The following is an 18,037-nucleotide window of genomic DNA, read 5'->3' on the forward strand; positions in this document are numbered from 1 at the left end:
CTGTCAGGATGACTGGCCTGGAGCTACCAAGGACATATCCAGAGGCACCTGGAGAAATTTTCCAGCAGAAAAGTAGGAGCCCGGTGAGTTTAGGAACTGACGGCATTTGGTGGCACCTGAGCAGCAGTTTTGTGAAACCCGAGGGGGCCTGAATTTGGGATCTGTAGCTGCCTAAAGTGGTAGGTAGTCACCTAATTGCATTTGTGAATTGGGCCGTTCCCTGTGTAGGCGATTTTGAAAACCCACTAGGTTCCTGTCTGCATCTTTAGGCTCTTAAATACCTTTTCAAGGACACCCTGCACACTGCATGACATCTCTGTGTGCATCTGCTCCCTGTTTGCAATTTGCGGACAATAGCATGATATACGTCACAGGGGTGTTGTGAGGCTCACGAAATTAAGAGTGTGAGGCACTTACTCCTACATGGACCTTGCAGAGAGAGAAATAGTGAGGTTCTTTATGAGTAATAAGCTCAAATCAGTAATTTAAAGACTTAAGTCCCGTTTTCAAAAAGTTTTTGGGAAAACAGCTGTCCCTGGAAACTTGAACCCTCTATTCTCCATGCCAAAGAAAAACTAAAAGCCCTTGTCTCATCTCTGAATCTTTGACGTAGCAAGGATTCAATGCATAAGAGAACCTGTCTCAATAGAGACATAAAAGAACTTAAATACTCAGACCCCTTGAGATGTGGCCTCTTCAGAGTTGCTCCACTGCCCGTAAGTTTTACAGTACATGATTATATGAGATTAGAATATTTTTTTAAAGTCAATATTTTTTCTGCACGTTATTTCTTTTTAACCAAGCACATTGGTGCATAGCTCTACCTTGGTCCTTTTTCTCCTCTGCTTTGTACCTTTGTGTAATCATTTCCATGTGAGTGCTGACTGGTTGTGGGAACCTGCCAGTAGAAGTGGGTAATCCTGATACGGAATCACTTTGCACTCACCTTGCATTGGTATAAATGATTACACATGGTACAAGGGCACAGGGAGTCAGCCACTGGTGTGCTCTTCCTCTTCCCTGACTGTTGTGTTATACTAAGGAATAGTTCAAAGAATTCTATTTCAGAGCTGGAATTTCCAAAGGAACCTAAAGGAGTTACACAACCATCACCCACTGAACTTAGCATAGTTCTGTTCCTGAAAACAATGTAATCAGGGTCTGGACTGCTAAGTACAGTTTTAATGGGTGCTCTATGAAGATAGATAGATAGATAGATAGATAGATAGAGGGGTTATATGGGGATAGGCAGATGATGGATGGATACAGTGTCCTTGTAGCCATGCCAGTCCTAGGATATTAGCGAGAAAAGGTGGGTGAGGTGATATCTTTTGTTGGACCACCTTCTGTTGGCAAGACAGAGGCAAGCTTTCGAGCTTTCCTTCAGGTCTGGGAAACATACTCAGTGTATCCCAGCTAAACACAAGGTGGAACAAATTGCTCAAGTAGACATGGCCTTTGTCTTTTATCATTTTCCTGTGTGAGTTCATTAAATCACTAAATGCCCAATAGCAACTATGTGGGTGAAACCATACAGCCCCTACTCTCTCGAATGATCTCACACAGGCAAATGACTGGAGGGGTGTTAACGGGCCACTTCACCTTGAATTGTCCCTTGAAATACTTGTTAGCTACTTATGCTGAACAATCTGTTCCATCTCTTACCAACAGAAGTTGGTCCAGTAAAACAGTGATTCTCAACCAGGGTACATGTACCCCTGGGGGTAAGGAGAGGTCTTCCTGGAAGTACATTAACTCATCTAGATATTTGCCTACTTTTACAACAGGTGACCTAAAAAGCACTAATGAAGTCAGTACATACTAAAATGTCATACGAACAATTACTTGTATATACTGCTCTATACACTATACCCTGAAATGTAAGTACACTATATTTCAGTTGACTTATTTTATAATTATATGGTTAAAATGAGAATGTGAGCAGTTTATTCAGTAATAGGTGCTGTGAAACTTTAGTATTTTTATGTCTGATTTCGTAAGCAAGTAGTTTTTAAGTGGGGTCAAATTTGGGGATAAACAAGACAAACCAGACTCGTGAAAGGGGTACAGTAGTCTGGAAAGGATGAGAGCCACTGCAGTAAAAAATATTACTTCACCCACCTTGTCAGATAGATAGATAGATAGATAGATAGATAGTGAGGGTATTGCATATGTAGTGTGATCATATTTCTTAAAGGGAAAACAAGACACCATATGGGGCTAGCTCGAGCCCCTCTCCCTCCCCTCCTCACACTAAGCTCTCCCAGGCTCCTCTCCCCTTGCGGGGCTGGGGTCACTGATCACCCGAGCCCTGTCTGCCCACCGCCCGAGCCCTGCCTCCCATCCTGTGCAGGGTTGGCATGGCCACTCGCCTCCTTGCGCATTCCTCTGCCCTCCCCTTTTTGACAACAGTGTGCACATGTGTCCTGTTTGCTCTTGCCAACTGATCAAAGGGGACAAATGCCCACTTTTCCAGAAATGTCTGGACAGCCACTGCAGGGCTTAAAAAGAATCTATCCCTGCCAAAATGGGACTTATGGCCAGTGATCACTCTTCAGGTTCTTATCCTAACATCAGGCCCAGTAATATTAAAATTGCTGTTGAGTTGGGAATCCCAATGTGTTCAGTTCCAACCCTCACACTTTAGAAACCCTTCTGTATTTGTCATAATTCATTAATATGTTTAGCCAAGTTACAAACACTCTAACCCAGCGAGGTAGATACAGATAGTACAGAATGTCCACCTGAACATCCATCCCTTGCAGAACAGCCTGAAATGTCAGCCATTGTCTTCCTCATCACCTGTGGCCATCATCCTGGCACAACCCGAGGGCTATGCTCTCTCTCCTCCTGCCCACAGGCTGGGATGCCACTTTTATAACATGGTGTGTCGGGGTAGTCAATAGGAGGACCGTGGGCCAAATCCACACCACCAGGTGCTTTTGAACAAGCTGTGAAATCTTTTTATTTCCTTATTATTATCATGATTGTTATTGCGGTGTGAAAAATGTTTCTCTAGAGTTTGGATCCTGACCAAGAAATTTGGACCTTGACAAAAAATAATTGACTCCCCTTGTCTTACAGGGTCCAGGCCTGCAGGTTCCTTGCCTTACTGCTGAATAAAATAACTGCTAAAGCGAGCTCTAAGGACTGCAATCTGTGAATACTGTATGAGTCGTGTGTTTGTCTGAAATCTGACTATTGTAAAGGCATTCTTGTGTGCACATATTGGGTTAATTCAACGGCTTGGTGTTCAGGAAACCACCCAGGAAGATGGACAGTAGCTCAGATAAGAGCTCCTCTGCAAACATCATGACAATTAACTGTGATATGCTACCTCCACCTGCCTGCCCATGGGGGGCCTGCCAGACCAGCTTCCCCAAGATCAAAAGACTGAGAATGATTTCAAAAGACACACTTCCTGATTAGAGGAGAGCCTGATTTTATGGGACAAAATTGCCTCCTGACCTTCCAGAGGCTGAGGGATTCCTCAGGGAAGCTGAGCCTGCTAGGGGCTTTAATTCTTGTCTCTTACTGTGCAATGTTCCTACTATAAAGATTGAACAACACTTTGTTTTAAACAGGCTGTTTTGGGTCACTATTATCACTGCAGGTCACAGCTCCCCAAGGGGACATGCACGTCTACCGAGTCCAGTTGGATCTGCTGAGCGATCCTGGCTAGTACCCACGGAGCTGTCACCTGGGGACCTGCTCTAGGCCTGGGAGAGTCCCACGATTCCTCACCAGAGAGGCGAAGGATCATGACCTGACACCTGGGATGGGTCCATTCAGTAAGACCAGGAGATGGGGCTGAGGCTCATCTAGCCCTGAAGCAAGACAATTCTTTTCTTTTCTATCTTCTTACATTTTTGCTCTTTCTCTCTCTCTCTCTTTTTTCATTTCTTTTGGGGGATTTTTTAGTCTGTCTATCTTTTCCATTATTTTTTCTTTTTTTCTTCTTTTTTCCACCTTCCCCATCCCTGCTTTTTGTTTCAAAAGGAAGTTGTTGACAAATCCCTGGCTGGGATGATTTAGTTGGGGTCTTCTATGAGTTTGTGATTCTCTCAATGAACCAAACTCCTTGATGCATTTTTATTCATTCGTTTACCTCTCTTTGAAACAAGAGTAGATTAATGTGCACTAGGGAATGTTAGTGCGCGGCACCAGTGTCTACATGGACACTCCATATGTGTCACACCAGTGAAAGGTAGATTTACACTCTGGCTTGCTGCAAACTGTCTACACAAGCCCTGAGAAATGAGGCTGAGATTTTTCCAACCTTCCTTGTGGGCATTTCAACAAGAAATGGAAATAATTTTTGTTCTCAAGATGAGGTTTTTGGGGGGATGGACGGATGGGGATTGACAAAAAGCCACCATGTTCTGCTGAAAAATTCTATAGAAAAAAAAATTGTTTTGTCAAAAGTTTCCATGGCAAAACAAACAAAAAAAATACTCCAAACCATTCCACGGATGAGCCAAAACCATGTAATGTGGGTTTGAGCATTCCCTGCAAATGCTGAGGGGTTCTGAACTAGAGTTTTGCTTTCTCCCAATACAGAGGTAAGGACAGCTGTGGAATTAGGCGCTCCATCATGTGCATTCAAGTCATATATTTCTAAGTAAGGCTACAATTTAGTCACAAAGGTCACGGATCCCGTAACTTTACTGGACCTCCGTGACTTCTTTGGCTTCAGCTTTTTACTTCCTTATTATTCTCATGATTGTTATTGCGGTGTGAAAAACATTTCTCTAGAGCTTGGATCTTGAAAAAGAAATTTGGATCTTAACAAAAAATAATTGACTCCCCTTGTCCTACACGGTCCAGGCGTGTAGGTTCCATGGGACTCCAGCTGTGATTACTCCCCCCTACCTAGCCCTGCCCCCTGGTTATTTTTAGTGAAGTCATAAACAGGTCACGGCTCCCATTATTTTTGGCTGCCATGGCTAAAAGTAACCATGACAAAATCTTAGTTTTATTTCTAAGAACGAAAGAGAGACTCTAGACTGGGATTGCCCACAGACTCTAAGCATGGGCCTATGCTAAGCATGTGTTTGGTCTCATAGAAGTCAGTGGGACCATTCCAATGCAAAGGGTTAGCCACATATTTACTGTCTTGTTGGGCCAGGACCACAAACTCTCCATGCAGTGTAAGCACAGTGTGTTAGTGACTGTGAGTGACCCACACCGCTGCTGCCCCACGGACCCACCCCAAGAGGCTTCCCATCATGATTAACTATAAGAACCACTATGTACCTCCAACACAGCACCTGAGCCTTCAAGTTTCAGACCCACAGCTCTGTCATTGGAGCATCCCGGTCAGTGCTGGCTGTGGTGGGTGGGTTCCTCTCATTTTTGAATGCAGCCCCTGTAACCTTAAAGTGACTAGAACTAGTGTCGAGGCTGCTCGGATGCAGCTAATGAGACCAAGTCCCCTGTGGCAGCCCGAGCCCATTTCTAAAACTGCTAACAGTGTCTTTTGGAGAATGAGTTAGGAACCATGTCCCCCAGGGCCTCTGCCTTGTCATTCAGTGAGAGATCACTGCAACAAATGCATATAGGCCAGTGGGGACAGACTGATGAGAAAGTTCTTCAGCTGAGGACATTCGAGTGTTTTCCAAAAGATGCAAAAGCAGGAAGGCGACTAGCACAGAGAGGGCCAGAGAGCGTCTCTTACTGGGAGCGTGGACTCACTCCTCTTTCATCTTTGCTCCTGAAGCGAGTAAAACCCTCTTATTTATTTCACCAATCTCTTCCCCTCCTTTAGGCAAAGAAAAGCAAACACATATGTGTCTAGGATTCTGGCTGTCTCAGAAGACGAGGCTGAGAGACTCTGCGGGGCATGGGCAGTTTAACTTTTCTTGTACATTGTCAGCCTCGGTCAAGCTAAAGCTGTGTTGGTCACTTGCTTGCCTGGTCTGAAACATCTGACTAAGCCTCAGCAGTCAGCTTTTGTGCTATGGTGCTACAAAACCAATGCCCATGACTCACTTCCTTCATGCGAGTGACTCTGTTGAGAGTATGTGAAAGGAGTTACTCATGTGTGTGTCAGGATCCTAGCTTCTTGTGCAGCAGAGACAAGCAATTTAAGCTGGATAGATAATGGGCTGGAGCCGGTCCAGAATTTTTTTTAAAAAAAAATTCATTTGTAAATGCTGATTCTTCAAAAAAAATTAAACTAAACACTATTTTTTAATAAACTTTTGCCAGGAAGGTTTGAAAATTGCAACCTGAAACTAAATTTTGAAACAGTGAACATTTTCATAAAATTTTCCACCTGGCTGTGGTAAGGGGCTGGATGGGTGGGTGAGTGGATCGATAGGACAGCTGATATTTTCTGTGAAAATAAAATATAAATTCTGAATAGACCTTCTTAGAAAATTTTAATTGCCAAAAATTATTGAGGAAAGGGTGAGAATTTCAAAAGCACCAAAGGGAATTGTGGAAATAAGTTGATTTGAAAGTCGGGGCTCCTAACTCCCTAATGTACTTTTGAAAATTCCCGCAGAAGACACATTATTTATCTGTTTGTTTATTATTTATGTATTTAATCAACAATAGTTCAAGATTTTTTTCTCAGCCATTTTCTGGCCAACTTTATTCATCCTGAACATGTTAGGATTGGATTTTCAACAGTAGCTAGGACTATCAACAGGAACTGCTGAGCACCTCCCTCTCTTAAAAAATCATTTCCTTAGTCCACATTCCCACCCAAAACCTTTCTTGATGCAGAGTTCAGGCACCCAGCACAGCCTCACACCCTTCCAGGAGCTAAACTTCAATCTCTGAAGAGCAGGAAACAAAGTATTAAGGTACATGCCAGCTCTGCAAAATAACCTTAGCTCTGCCCCTTTTGAGTTGGCCCTAGCCACTTGGAGTGAATGGATTTAAATATGCTGGTGGGTCACTATCAGAGCAGATAACACCCTTCCAGACCTTTGGAGTGACACAAACTGAAAAATGAGAGGGCAAGTCACAAAGTAGTGCCCTTAATTTGGGGCATTTCCAAAAGCTGCTTTTAAACGAGACAGGTCTGCTCAGAAAATGATAGTCTTGGGAGATTCTGCTTTAGCTCGAATAGCACCATCTCTGAACAATTTCCCTTTGGTGAAGGATAGATCATTCAAGTCAGTGACCTCATCAGCCATCTATATAATTCATTTTTATTTTAGGTCATTAAAAAAGAAGCTATAACATAACAAAGGTATGAATTTTTCGTTCAAAAAGCAATATCAAGCACATGTTTGAATTGTGAGTCTGTGCACAGGTGTTTGTTGGGGAGTCCAGAGCTGTATTTCACAGTAATTGTTGCATGTGTTTGAAGTAAGCTTTATGTGTCTGTAAAAGTCCTCATGTATGTTTATAACAAATATGTGTTCCCAAAAATAGAGTTCCTTTGCAGTGGTGTCTATTTGCATCTGTCTGTGATTGTGTTACAGTCTCTAACTGTGTGTTTGCACCTGTATCTGTGTCTGTCTGTTAGGGATTTCTTAGGGAGTGTGTCCTTGTGTATACGTATTGCTGGTGTGTGGGTAGGGGTTGGGATGTGTGATACCTGTGACCCTTTGTCCACGTATGTTTTGATGCTCATAATTAGCAGGTTTGTTTGTTTCTGTGTGAGCAAGAAAACATTTGTGTTTATACCATTGTGTTTGTGAGTGTGCCACTAAGTCTTCCTGTTGTGTATTTGTGTCCAGATGTGTATTTCTGCCCTTGTGTCTGAGCTTTGGAAAAGATCAGCCAACATGAACAATAGCCGCATTTTAGAGACGGCGAAACAAGAAAACCAGGAACAGTACATGTGTGAGGAGGGTCTGAATTCGATGCATTAGCCATTGGGCAGCCTCATTTTCAGTGAAGCTAGCTCAGATTTACGCCAAAATAACTGAAAGCAGAATCTGCCCCATTACGTTTCAGTGGATTGTATTTTGTCCTGTGCTCCTAAAGCAACAAGTTATTGATACTTCAGGAGTCAGCCAGCTTACACTAGTGAATAATATTACTCATGTCTGTTAGTAGTGGCAGGATTCAATGGAGGATGTGAGAAACAAATTATTCATTTTCCCAGACCTGTATTTAATTTGAAAACAAAAACCTGGGACTGGTGAAAAATGCAAACATTATATTTTAATTTTTTTTGGTCAAAACTTCACATTTTTGAAAAATACCAACCCTTCTATGAGCTGAGCAAAACATTTTTACAAAATCTTTAAGAAAAAGGTATATTTTATTTAAAACTTTCACTTTTTTGAAGTTCTGATATTTTCCTCCATTGATTTTTCCCTATTGTTTGGATTTGCCTTCAGCACTTTTCATCCTATCCCTTTGCTTTGAGAGTTCCAGCTTCTCTGTAGCTTCTTAAATAACATCTACATTTTTATTTATTGAAACCTCTCTCATTTTCAGCTTCAGTTAATTAATTCTTATAAAGATGGTTCTACTTTAAATTCATCAAGGGCCAGAATGTGCCGTTCTCCCTCTCATAGTGTAGTACCTTAATCTCCAAGTAGGAATATCCATTCTGTGGGACTCTTCCTGGAGTTAGGTGCCACTCGCTAGAGGGATGAGTGGCAGATGTCTGGGTTGGGATTTTTAAAGGATTCTAAGTGGGTTGGGAACCCAAATCTAATTGAATTTCACTAGGTGCTGCTACCTGTCCACTTTAGGCCTCTTTGAATGGAACTGGTCATGGTAGTAAGCACTATACCTTGGTGATAAGTGTCTGTGGAATCAGGCCTGAACACCAGAGCTGGATTTTCAGTCAAATAAACTATTCCTGGCTACAGACTGTTCATAGCCAATATTACCGTACATGGGTTCCTTCTCCTTATGTTAGAAGGAGTTGGGTGCAGTTGACACTGGGGTATTCCTCAGGGAGCTGGTAAAAAGAAGCAGGGAGGTCAGGGCAAAGGCTAAGGGCTTCTGTTAAGATATTCTTGAGGGGGAGCTGAGGGGAGCGATAAAGGTGCTGAAGGTTCTGGTGCCAGGCTTTGGAGTTCATGGGTAAGATGGTTTCTAGTCCGATAACAGGACAAACCAGAAACCACCCAAAATTGGATCTGGACTCTGCTGCCAGTGGCCCTTCTCTTTAATTTCTAGCACTTGTTTGTGTGTTTAAAAAAATATTTTTTCCAGTGAAAGAAAAAAATGAGAGAAAATGGAGAAAACTCACTTTCTTTCCTGTTTTTATTTATTTCCTTGTACTCCTCTCAGTATCAAACAGGAGGATGAGGCTTTTTAAAGGTTTAAAATAGGAGAGAAAGCAGCATCTTTCTTACTTGTTAACATTTTTAAACACTTTTCCAGTGGGACGGGGGAGTATAAAAACATGGGGACGTGTTTTACGTCCCAACTTTTTCTTCTTTTTAAAGTATAAAAACTTTTTTCCACTGACTTTTTGTCAATATTTCATTTTTCAAATTTTGGTTGAAAAAATGTCAGCCAGCCTTAGGTGACCCTTCCCCCCTAAATTCATCCTGCTCTGAAATCCCAGGCCTCAGACTCTGAAGCTCAAAGAGCACCTGTGTTACCTGTCACAGGACAAGGCCTTTGACAAGAAGAGAAGCAGTTCTGATCATGCTGCCTGTGATGGGGTGCTCTCACCCCACGCATGTTGGGAATGGGTTAAAATGGGTCTAAGGGGCCAATGACTCTGCCTGCTCTCACCTAGGATGGGCGAGGTCTAGTTAAAGATCAAGCCAAGCAGGGGGAGCCCAGCTGGGGAATGGAGAGTGAGCGGAGAGGAGAAGAGAGTTCCCTCTCTCTGGGAAGCAGCCTGAAAGAAGAGTAGAGCAGAGCGGTCACTGCAGGGGTCAGCTAGCAGCCGGAGTGGACTCAGGTGCCCCAAAGAACTGTGGCCTGCGTGGACCCCTTCAGATGGAGGAATGTGCCAGGGATCTGGCTAGAACAGTAGAGGCACAGCTGTGACAAGGTGGCTGCCAGCTGAACCCAGCCGGGCTGCAGGTCTGTTTAATAGACATTTCTGTTGGACTTTGGGTGAATGACTGTGAAACATGAAGGGCTGGGACACTCTTGTGGCTGGAGGCTAAAGGACAGTGGGGAAAATCAAGGCAGAAGTTGCCACACCCAGCCAGAAGTGGGCATGCTGGGGCAGCAATTTCACCATGCTCCCGTACGTACATGAGACGGAATACACCACTGTCACAGTCATAAGGGTGTGGGTATCTATGCAGGTTTCTATTGCTGACAGCTGAGATGCCTGATTTCATGTCTGTGACAGACCGTTATGTGCGTGCACTCTAGGTGACATGCCTTGTCCTTTGCCTTTAGCATCTTTCAGGATTCAATGCACTCATCCAATGGCGAGTGGAAATCACACCACAACACCTGGCTTCATCCTCTTGGGCTTCTCCAACCTCACAAACCTGCAGGGTTTGCTTTTTGTGGTCTTCCTGGTCATCTACATGGTGATCCTGCTCGGGAATGGTGTCATTGTCTTGGTCACAGTGCTGGACTCTGCCCTTCAAACCCCCATGTATTTCTTCCTCAGGAACTTGTCCTTTGTGGAGATCTGCTACTCCTCTGTCATCCTGCCCAAGATGGTGGCTAGTTGCCTGGCAGAGGATGGAAGTATCTCATTCATCGGCTGTGCTGCCCAGACGTATTTCTTCCTTTTACTAGCTGGCACAGAGTGTTTTCTTCTGACAGCCATGGCCTATGACCGTTACGTGGCCATATGTAACCCCCTGCATTACACACACATTATGAACAGGGAGTTTTGTGCTACAATGGTATCTGGGTCCTGGCTTGTCAGCATCCTGCTACATTTTGGGCAGACGTATTCGGTGTTTTCTTTGCCCTTCTGTGGGTCTCATGAAATTAACCATATCTTCTGTGATGTCCCCCCTGTGCTGGAGCTGTCCTGCGTGGACACCTACAGGAATAAAATGGTTATCCTCATGGCAGTCCTGCTATTCCTAATCATCCCCTTTTTCTTGATAGTTATTTCTTATATTAAAATCGCCAGGACGATTTTGAAGATGCCGTCAGCCCTGGGCCGGCACAAGGCCTTCTCCACCTGCTCCTCACACCTCACTGTGGTAACTCTGTTCTATGGCTCTGCCATGACTGTGTATTTAGAACCAAAGTCAAAGGAGTCAGTGGACACCGACAAACTGCTCTCACTGTTCTACACCATTGTGACTCCAATGTTCAACCCCTTCATATATTGTCTGAGGAACAAGGAAGTGAAAGCTGCCCTAAGGAAATTAGTAGGGAGAAAATGATTCCATAAAATACACACCATGTTCCTCAGATAATGTTCTAGATTTCTCCTAAGACAACGCGGAACCCACAAGATACCTTTCTGGTTCCTCAAGAGATGCTCAAGATTTCTGAAGATATAATCTAGACCACTTGAAGAATCCACCAGACATACTGCTCATTAGTATTCATTCTAGATTACTCAAGACACATTCTAGACATCCTGAAGTACTGAAATGATTCATTCAGAGACCTTCAACATGACACATTTCATATTCCTCAAGATATAGCTTGATTTGCATGTAGAACTTCATCATGTATATTTTGAATGAAGAAAAAAATATTAGGGGAAATCTCATAACCAAAGCTTCTAAATTTAACAACCGGTTCCCGCGAACTGGTGGGAACCGGCTCCAGCTCACCACTGACCATAGCGTTTAAGCACTTTGCAACCATGGCTAGGAGTCGGAAACTCTCTGTTCAATGGATAGATACTGAGAGCGTTAGAATAGATACACTATTGTTCACATCATTTTGAATGTTGATGTTGCTTAGCTAGGCCCTGATTCAGGCACTTGAGAACATACACAAACTTTAATGGGACATGAGCATAGGTTTAAAGTTAAGCACTGATTTCCTTCACAGAGAGGCCCTAAAGTGTAGAGCCCAGAGTGTTTCACTAATCAAAGCAGAACTTAAAGATCAAAAAGGAAGTGCATAAGATAAAACATTCCTATAGCCATGCTATCAAAGTTAAAATGGATTAATGTAAAATATGGCATGATGCTAGAGAATAACAAGAGCTTTAGAATCACAGGATAATAAATCAAAGTCTTATCACAAGACGTTAAATTACTTCCAATTTTTTGCCCTTTTGGGTAGGTAATTTTGGTACAATGTGATCCTTTGTGGACGTCCTTAGCAACTTGCAGGATAAACTTGATCCCAGTCAAATTTCAAAACATCAGTGACTTTTCAGCCAAAAGGAATTTCTAAACACAGAAATTATTTTATTACTGAAATGTCCATTTAACCCTAAGTTACCTTCCCAGATAATAAGGAAAAGGTTGACATGAAATGTTTTGCTGTTATCAAAACAAGAACGTTGAAACAAATTGTTCCAAAATTTCCATCTAACATTCTGTGAGACTTAACACGTCCTCATTAAAAAAAAATAATTTTGTCAAAGCCGCATTTTCTTACAGAAAACGGCTTAACAAAATTTTGACCAGCTTTAAAAATAACTAAAGGTGTGCGTGCCAATTGATTGGGTACTTCAGTAGCATTTTGTGTGTGGCCTCAATAGTGCGTGTGGAGGGGAGCGCACGTGTGCATTCGCACACACGTACTTGCTTGGTGTAATTGGTGATGACAAGATGAAATTGTGGAACCAGAATGTGGGAATCAAAATTGTTTAGCCACAGAGTTACTATTGTCCTGAATCAATCCGGGAACAAACCTGAGTGAAAACACCAGTCTACCCTGATATAGCGCTGTCCTCAGGAGCCAAAAATATCTTACCATGTTATAGGTGAAACCACGTTATATTGAACTTGCTTTGATCCGCCGGAGTGCGCAGCCCCAGCCCCCCAGGGTGCTGCTTTATCGTGTTATAGCCAAATTCCTGTTATATCCTGTCACGTTATATCGGGGTAGTGGTGTATTTGGTACAATAACAGCCAGGTACCTCACATGATCTGGGGCAATCAATGTATGTAACAATAGAGAGGAAACAAGGGAAGATTCTTCTCCGACATACCAAGTAGCTTAATGCATCACAGGAAGTGAGGAAAAAAGGCCTCTCTAGAAAGGTGAGGCTGTTCTTTTATTGCAAAACTACCCAGAGGACTGTCCATCTGGTTTAACATACTGCACAGTTGGTTAAAATCTGATGATGTCTCTCCGTTCTTAACAATTCTAGATTTTAATTACCCCACCTGAGTCTTGGATTGTGTTGAGGTTAAAGCAGGTCAAAAAATGTCGCCAAAACATTTATTTGTCCAAAGAGTGACTTTTTAACTAAATGGAAATTCCCATAAAAAAATGTTGTTGTTGTTGTTGTTTGGGGGGGGATTGTGATATCTTATTTTGTTTGATATCTAAAATTCTCAACAGTAAATTGAATTTTTTCTGGATCTATATTGAAAATTTTGGTTTTCATTTGTTGAAATCATATATATTGATCTGGGGATTTTTTGTTTTTCAATTAAAAGTCATTCTCCAACTCTTCCCCCCATCTAGGGTGACCAGACAGCCAGTGTAAAAAATTGGGATGGGGATGGAGGGTAATAAGAGCCTATATATGAAAAAGACTCAAACATCAGGATTGTCCCTATAAAATCAGGACATCTGGTAACCCTATCCCTAGCCCCCTTTTTCTGTTCAGCTGTAATATGATGTTCTGGCTCTGTTCTGTGCTAAGTCTTGTTTTTAATTATATCATCTTGGTTTTGGATTGTGCTGAAGTGAAATCTCTGGTATGTTCAACATCCTCTCACTCGGATGGGGGTCAGTTGATGAAGTGTTTGGTTGAGCCAGTCTTCTGACCCAACTTAGCTGTGTTTGAGCATCATCAAGGGCCAGGGGTGGTGGAACAAATTATATAGTGGGGGTGCTGAGACTCATTGAACCAAACTTCAAATCCTGAATATAAAGGAAACCACTTCAAGCCAGGGGGTGCTGCAGCACCCTCATCACCCATAGTTCCAGAACCTATGTCAGGGGCTCCCTAACTTGCTACCCCAGTTGGCTGACCTACCTCAGAACCAGTGGAGGGATTTGAACCTGTGTCATGGCAGCAAGCCTACATAAAGTAATGGCTCTCCAGCCAACCTGCAGACTTAGTGGAACATAAGGGCCAGCTCCATTCTCCCTTCCCACACCATGAACATTTGTAATATGCTGGCATTGGAGCATGGTCTCGCTTGTGGATGCAGCCTCAGAAAGACTAAAGAGTCATCCCAGCTACCAGCCTAAAGTTATTTCCTTTAGCTCCAGCGACAGACGTGTCTGTCCATGGTTTTGTGTGTAGTCCCAGCTCCCTGTACTGATGGGTTTTGTGGATTGTGTGTGATGACTTCCCCCTGAGCTTCAATGGAAGAGAACAGGACCAACTGACACATGAAAATGTTACTTGTACAGTTTTCAGCCAGTGAGTTGTCGTGAATTGTTCACCTTAACTATTCCTTATTTGTGATTGGTCACTGACTGCATGCAGCTAATTGCTTCACTCTGATTGATAAATAACCAATCAATTGCTGGGATGAACTTCCAGTAACTAATCATATGCGCTAAACCCCCTGGAATTTCTAGGATTTACAGTCACTTTAATGAATCCACAATGGTTAGCTCAACAGTCGTAAAGAACTAACATCCCAAGCAGAAGCAGACAGAGGAGCTGGACCATTTATTTATAGGTTTGCTCACTTCTCTCATTAGCCAGCCAATATGGCACAACAGCCCTAATTTGTACATAATCACTTTTCTGCAGAGTGTCGCTATTCCTTGTTTTACAGAGCCCACCATGCTGAGAGATGCTATAAGAGAGCCGAGTTGGTGTGCCAAACACCCTGTCTTTTAAATCAAACAATCTGTATAAGATACACATGTTCTCATGTCCAGGAAGCATAGTTATGGGCAGAGTCAAAGACTTTACAGCTGCACAGTGCCATTCAACCAGCTGTGGTTATTTCTTATTTACAAGCCAGCAAATGAGAGGAGAACTGGGTCCATTTAATGGCAATGGAGTTACTTACACTGGTGTAAATCAAGAGTAACAGAGGAGGCTCATGCAAGAGTGGTGAAAACCAGGTTCACAATAGTTTTAGAAAACACTGGAAATGAGCAATGACCTCCCCCTGCCCCCAATGTCCCACAAATAAAAGTCACTCTTCACCCACACCATATGAGGAAGGAAGTCTGTCTTACTATTGACTTTCTGAGTGCTCTCCTCACCTCCTTGTTCCTTAGACTGTAAACAATGGGGTTGAACATGGGCGTCACCACCGTGTAGAGCAGAGAGAGCAGTCTGTCACTACCCAGAGAATAGACTGACTTGGGCCTCACATAGATGAACGTGACAGTCCCATAGAAGAGAGAAACCACAATGAGGTGTGAGGAGCAGGTGGAGAAGGCTTTGCGCTGGCCCGCAGCTGAGGGCATCCTCAGGATGGCAGAGAGGATGAGGATGTAGGACAAGAGAATGAGCAAAAATGGGATGAAGATAAAGACCACTGTCACTATGGCAACAGCAGCTTCATTCTTGCGGGTGTCTGTGGTGGCCAGTCTGAGCACAGGGAGAACGTCACAGAAGAAATGGTTGGTAGTATTAGACCCACAGAAAGGCAGAGTAAATATTGAAGCTGTTTGACAGAAAGCCACCAAGGTACCAATGGTCCAGGAACCAGATGCCATCTGAGCGTAGACTCTCTGGCTCATAACAAAGGTGTATTTCAGGGGGTGGCATATGGCCACGTAGCGGTCATACGCCATAACGGAAAGCAGGCAGCACTCTGTGATGCTGAAGAGAATGAAGAAGTACATCTGAGTGCCGCAGCCCGCAAAGGAGATGGTCTGGGTCTCTGACAGTAGGTTCAGCAGCATCTTGGGGATCACAACCGAGGTATAGCCAATTTCCAAGAAGGACAAGTTCCTGAGGAAGAAATACATCAGGGTGCAAAAAGCCCAATCTGTCACTGTGACAATAACTATCAGAGAGTTACCCAGCAGGGCCACCATGTAGAAGGTGAATACCACCACAAAGAGCAGGACTTGCAGTGCCTGGAAATCTGAGAACCCCAGGAACACGATATCTGTCACACAGGTCTGGTTGCTTTTCCACATCTCTTCAACTTACTTGACTCATGCAGAGTCCATGGAGACTGCAAAGAATGCAAAGAAATTTACAGGTGTTAAATGTTTTCGTGGGAAGATAAATTGATGGTAGTGGACAGAGGTGGATTGGCCAGCAAGTCCCCACTCTATGCACCCGCTAGCTTACTGGAGGTTTCATAATACATATCTGGCATCAATTCTAACTTTTAACATCCTGAAAAATACCCCTTTGATATTTCTGAGTAGGAAGCTGGAATAACCAAAGAAGATTCTGTCCCTACACAATCCATCACAATTTTAACACTGAATCATAAGAGTATTTCTCTTTTTTTAAACTGCAGATCTCAAAGCAGTTGACAAAGGTGAGTACGTACCATTATCTCCATTCTGCATATGAGCAAGCTGATGAAGAGTGAAAAGATGTGATTTTTCTAAGGTCTCACAGCAGGTCAAAGGAAAAGCTCTGATTAAATTCTTATTCACTAGCCCACCCTGGCTCCCCAGGAAAGAGCCTACCCCAGTGCCTTGGGAATCTAATCCATGATTTGTTCTAAGCAGAAAAGATTCAATTTTCCAAATTTTGAGTTTTCAATATTTTTTGCTCATAAATCCAATTTTAGATTTAAACAGAAAAAAGAAAAAACTCATAAAAAATCATTCATTTTTTCTGCATCTTTCAGACACCTCCAGTTCCAAGTTTGTCTGCTGAAGTAGCTCTTTTGCAAAGCACAGGGCATCAGGGGAGATGCAGTATGGAGATCTTCAGTATGAACCTCCATCCAAAAGCAAAGTGGGTGCAGCAAACAAATCCCTCACAACCCAAGTCACCCATAACTTCCCTCTCTCTGTCACCTTCACGAGGCACTCAGAGTTCATCCAACCAACACTTTTAAGAGAAGATGTGTCAATCACTGACCAGGAGATTAGATAGATAGATAGATACCTTACAGGAAGGTTTATGGAAACCTGTGCAATAAAATAAAATGGTCTAATTCTCCCACTGCCCTGTCTGCTGTGTTGTCTTGAACACCTGAGCAAAGAGAATTCAAAGTGGCTTCAAAAGGCTGGAAGCTGAAGCTAGACAAATTCAGACTGGAAATCAGCCATACGTTTTGTAACCATCAGGGTAACTAACCATTGGAACAATTTACCAAATGTTGTGGTGGATTCTGCATCACTGGCAATTTTTAAATCAAGACAGGATGTGTCTTTAAAAGAAACAAGGCCATGTAAAAACTCTCCATTCATTCACACTGGTAGTTGCATTTCACCCCTGCTTTGCACTCTTTTGCACACTTGTGAATGGTGACTCAAGGTGCAAAGCAACAGTGAATAGGGTCTCCTACATCCTCTTCCCTTTGGAAAGGCATTAGGTTGTCTCTAAGGTAGTTCTTTGTCCTAGCATCACAATAGGCGGAGCACTACGAGGGCACTGCAACATTGTACGCTCTCTGACACTTCCCTCACCGTTGCTCAAATGCTGAAGCTCACTTGGGATTCAGGCAAAGTCAGCGAGAGCTTGGAAGGAGTAAATACTGGATAAAAACTGAGTACGCAGCTCAAGACTTGGTGTCTTCCTGAGTCTCTTTCCAAAATATGTCATATGCCAGCCAATCATTTATATGTTTTTATTGAACTTTATGCTGGTGAGAGTGAATTTCTGCCATCAGCCAGAGAACAGAAAGCACACAGAAAGCAGCCGTGAATGATGCTGCACTCTTCCAATACCCATAGGGTATTTGTTCCATAGGGGACAAAACAAATCTTATTGATATTTAAACCACCATAGGACCTACAGGGCCCATGCAGAATAACAGCCCCATTGGGCCAGGTGCTGCACAGACATAGTGAGAGGCAGTTCTTGCCTCAGTGGGCATGTTAATCTGAATACAGAAGCCAGACAATGAACTACTATTTACAACATATTTCAGATAGGAAAACTGAGGCACAAAGTGACCGAGGGTGAAATTTTCTGAAGGTG

At 43.0% G+C, this 18,037-nt stretch overlaps 2 protein-coding genes across 2 annotated transcripts in view; one reads left to right on the top strand and one right to left on the bottom strand.

Annotated features, from left to right (window-relative positions):
* LOC127031139 (olfactory receptor 10AG1-like) overlaps window positions 1-11,246 on the top strand; it is a 53,534-nt gene extending 42,288 nt beyond the window's left edge. The window contains exon 2 of the mRNA XM_050917910.1: window positions 10,264-11,246. Coding sequence (XP_050773867.1) covers window positions 10,269-11,246 — 978 coding nt within the window. The 5' untranslated portion in view covers window positions 10,264-10,268. The remainder of the gene's footprint in view (window positions 1-10,263) is intronic.
* Window positions 11,247-15,114: 3,868 nt separating this feature from the next.
* Window positions 15,115-16,065, bottom strand: LOC127030962 (olfactory receptor 10A4-like). Its single transcript, XM_050917643.1, has one exon. The coding sequence runs from the start codon at window positions 16,063-16,065 to the stop codon at window positions 15,115-15,117; it is 951 nt and encodes a 316-aa protein (XP_050773600.1).
* Between the last annotated feature and the right edge of the window lie 1,972 nt (window positions 16,066-18,037).

Source organism: Gopherus flavomarginatus, chromosome 11 (assembly GCF_025201925.1).
Source record: "Gopherus flavomarginatus isolate rGopFla2 chromosome 11, rGopFla2.mat.asm, whole genome shotgun sequence".
Lineage (NCBI taxonomy): Eukaryota > Metazoa > Chordata > Testudines > Testudinidae > Gopherus > Gopherus flavomarginatus.

Coding starts and splice junctions, on each gene's coding strand:
- LOC127030962 (XM_050917643.1), bottom strand. CDS start 16,065: ATGTGGAAAAGCAACCAGACCTGTGTGACAGATATCGTGTTCCTGGGG.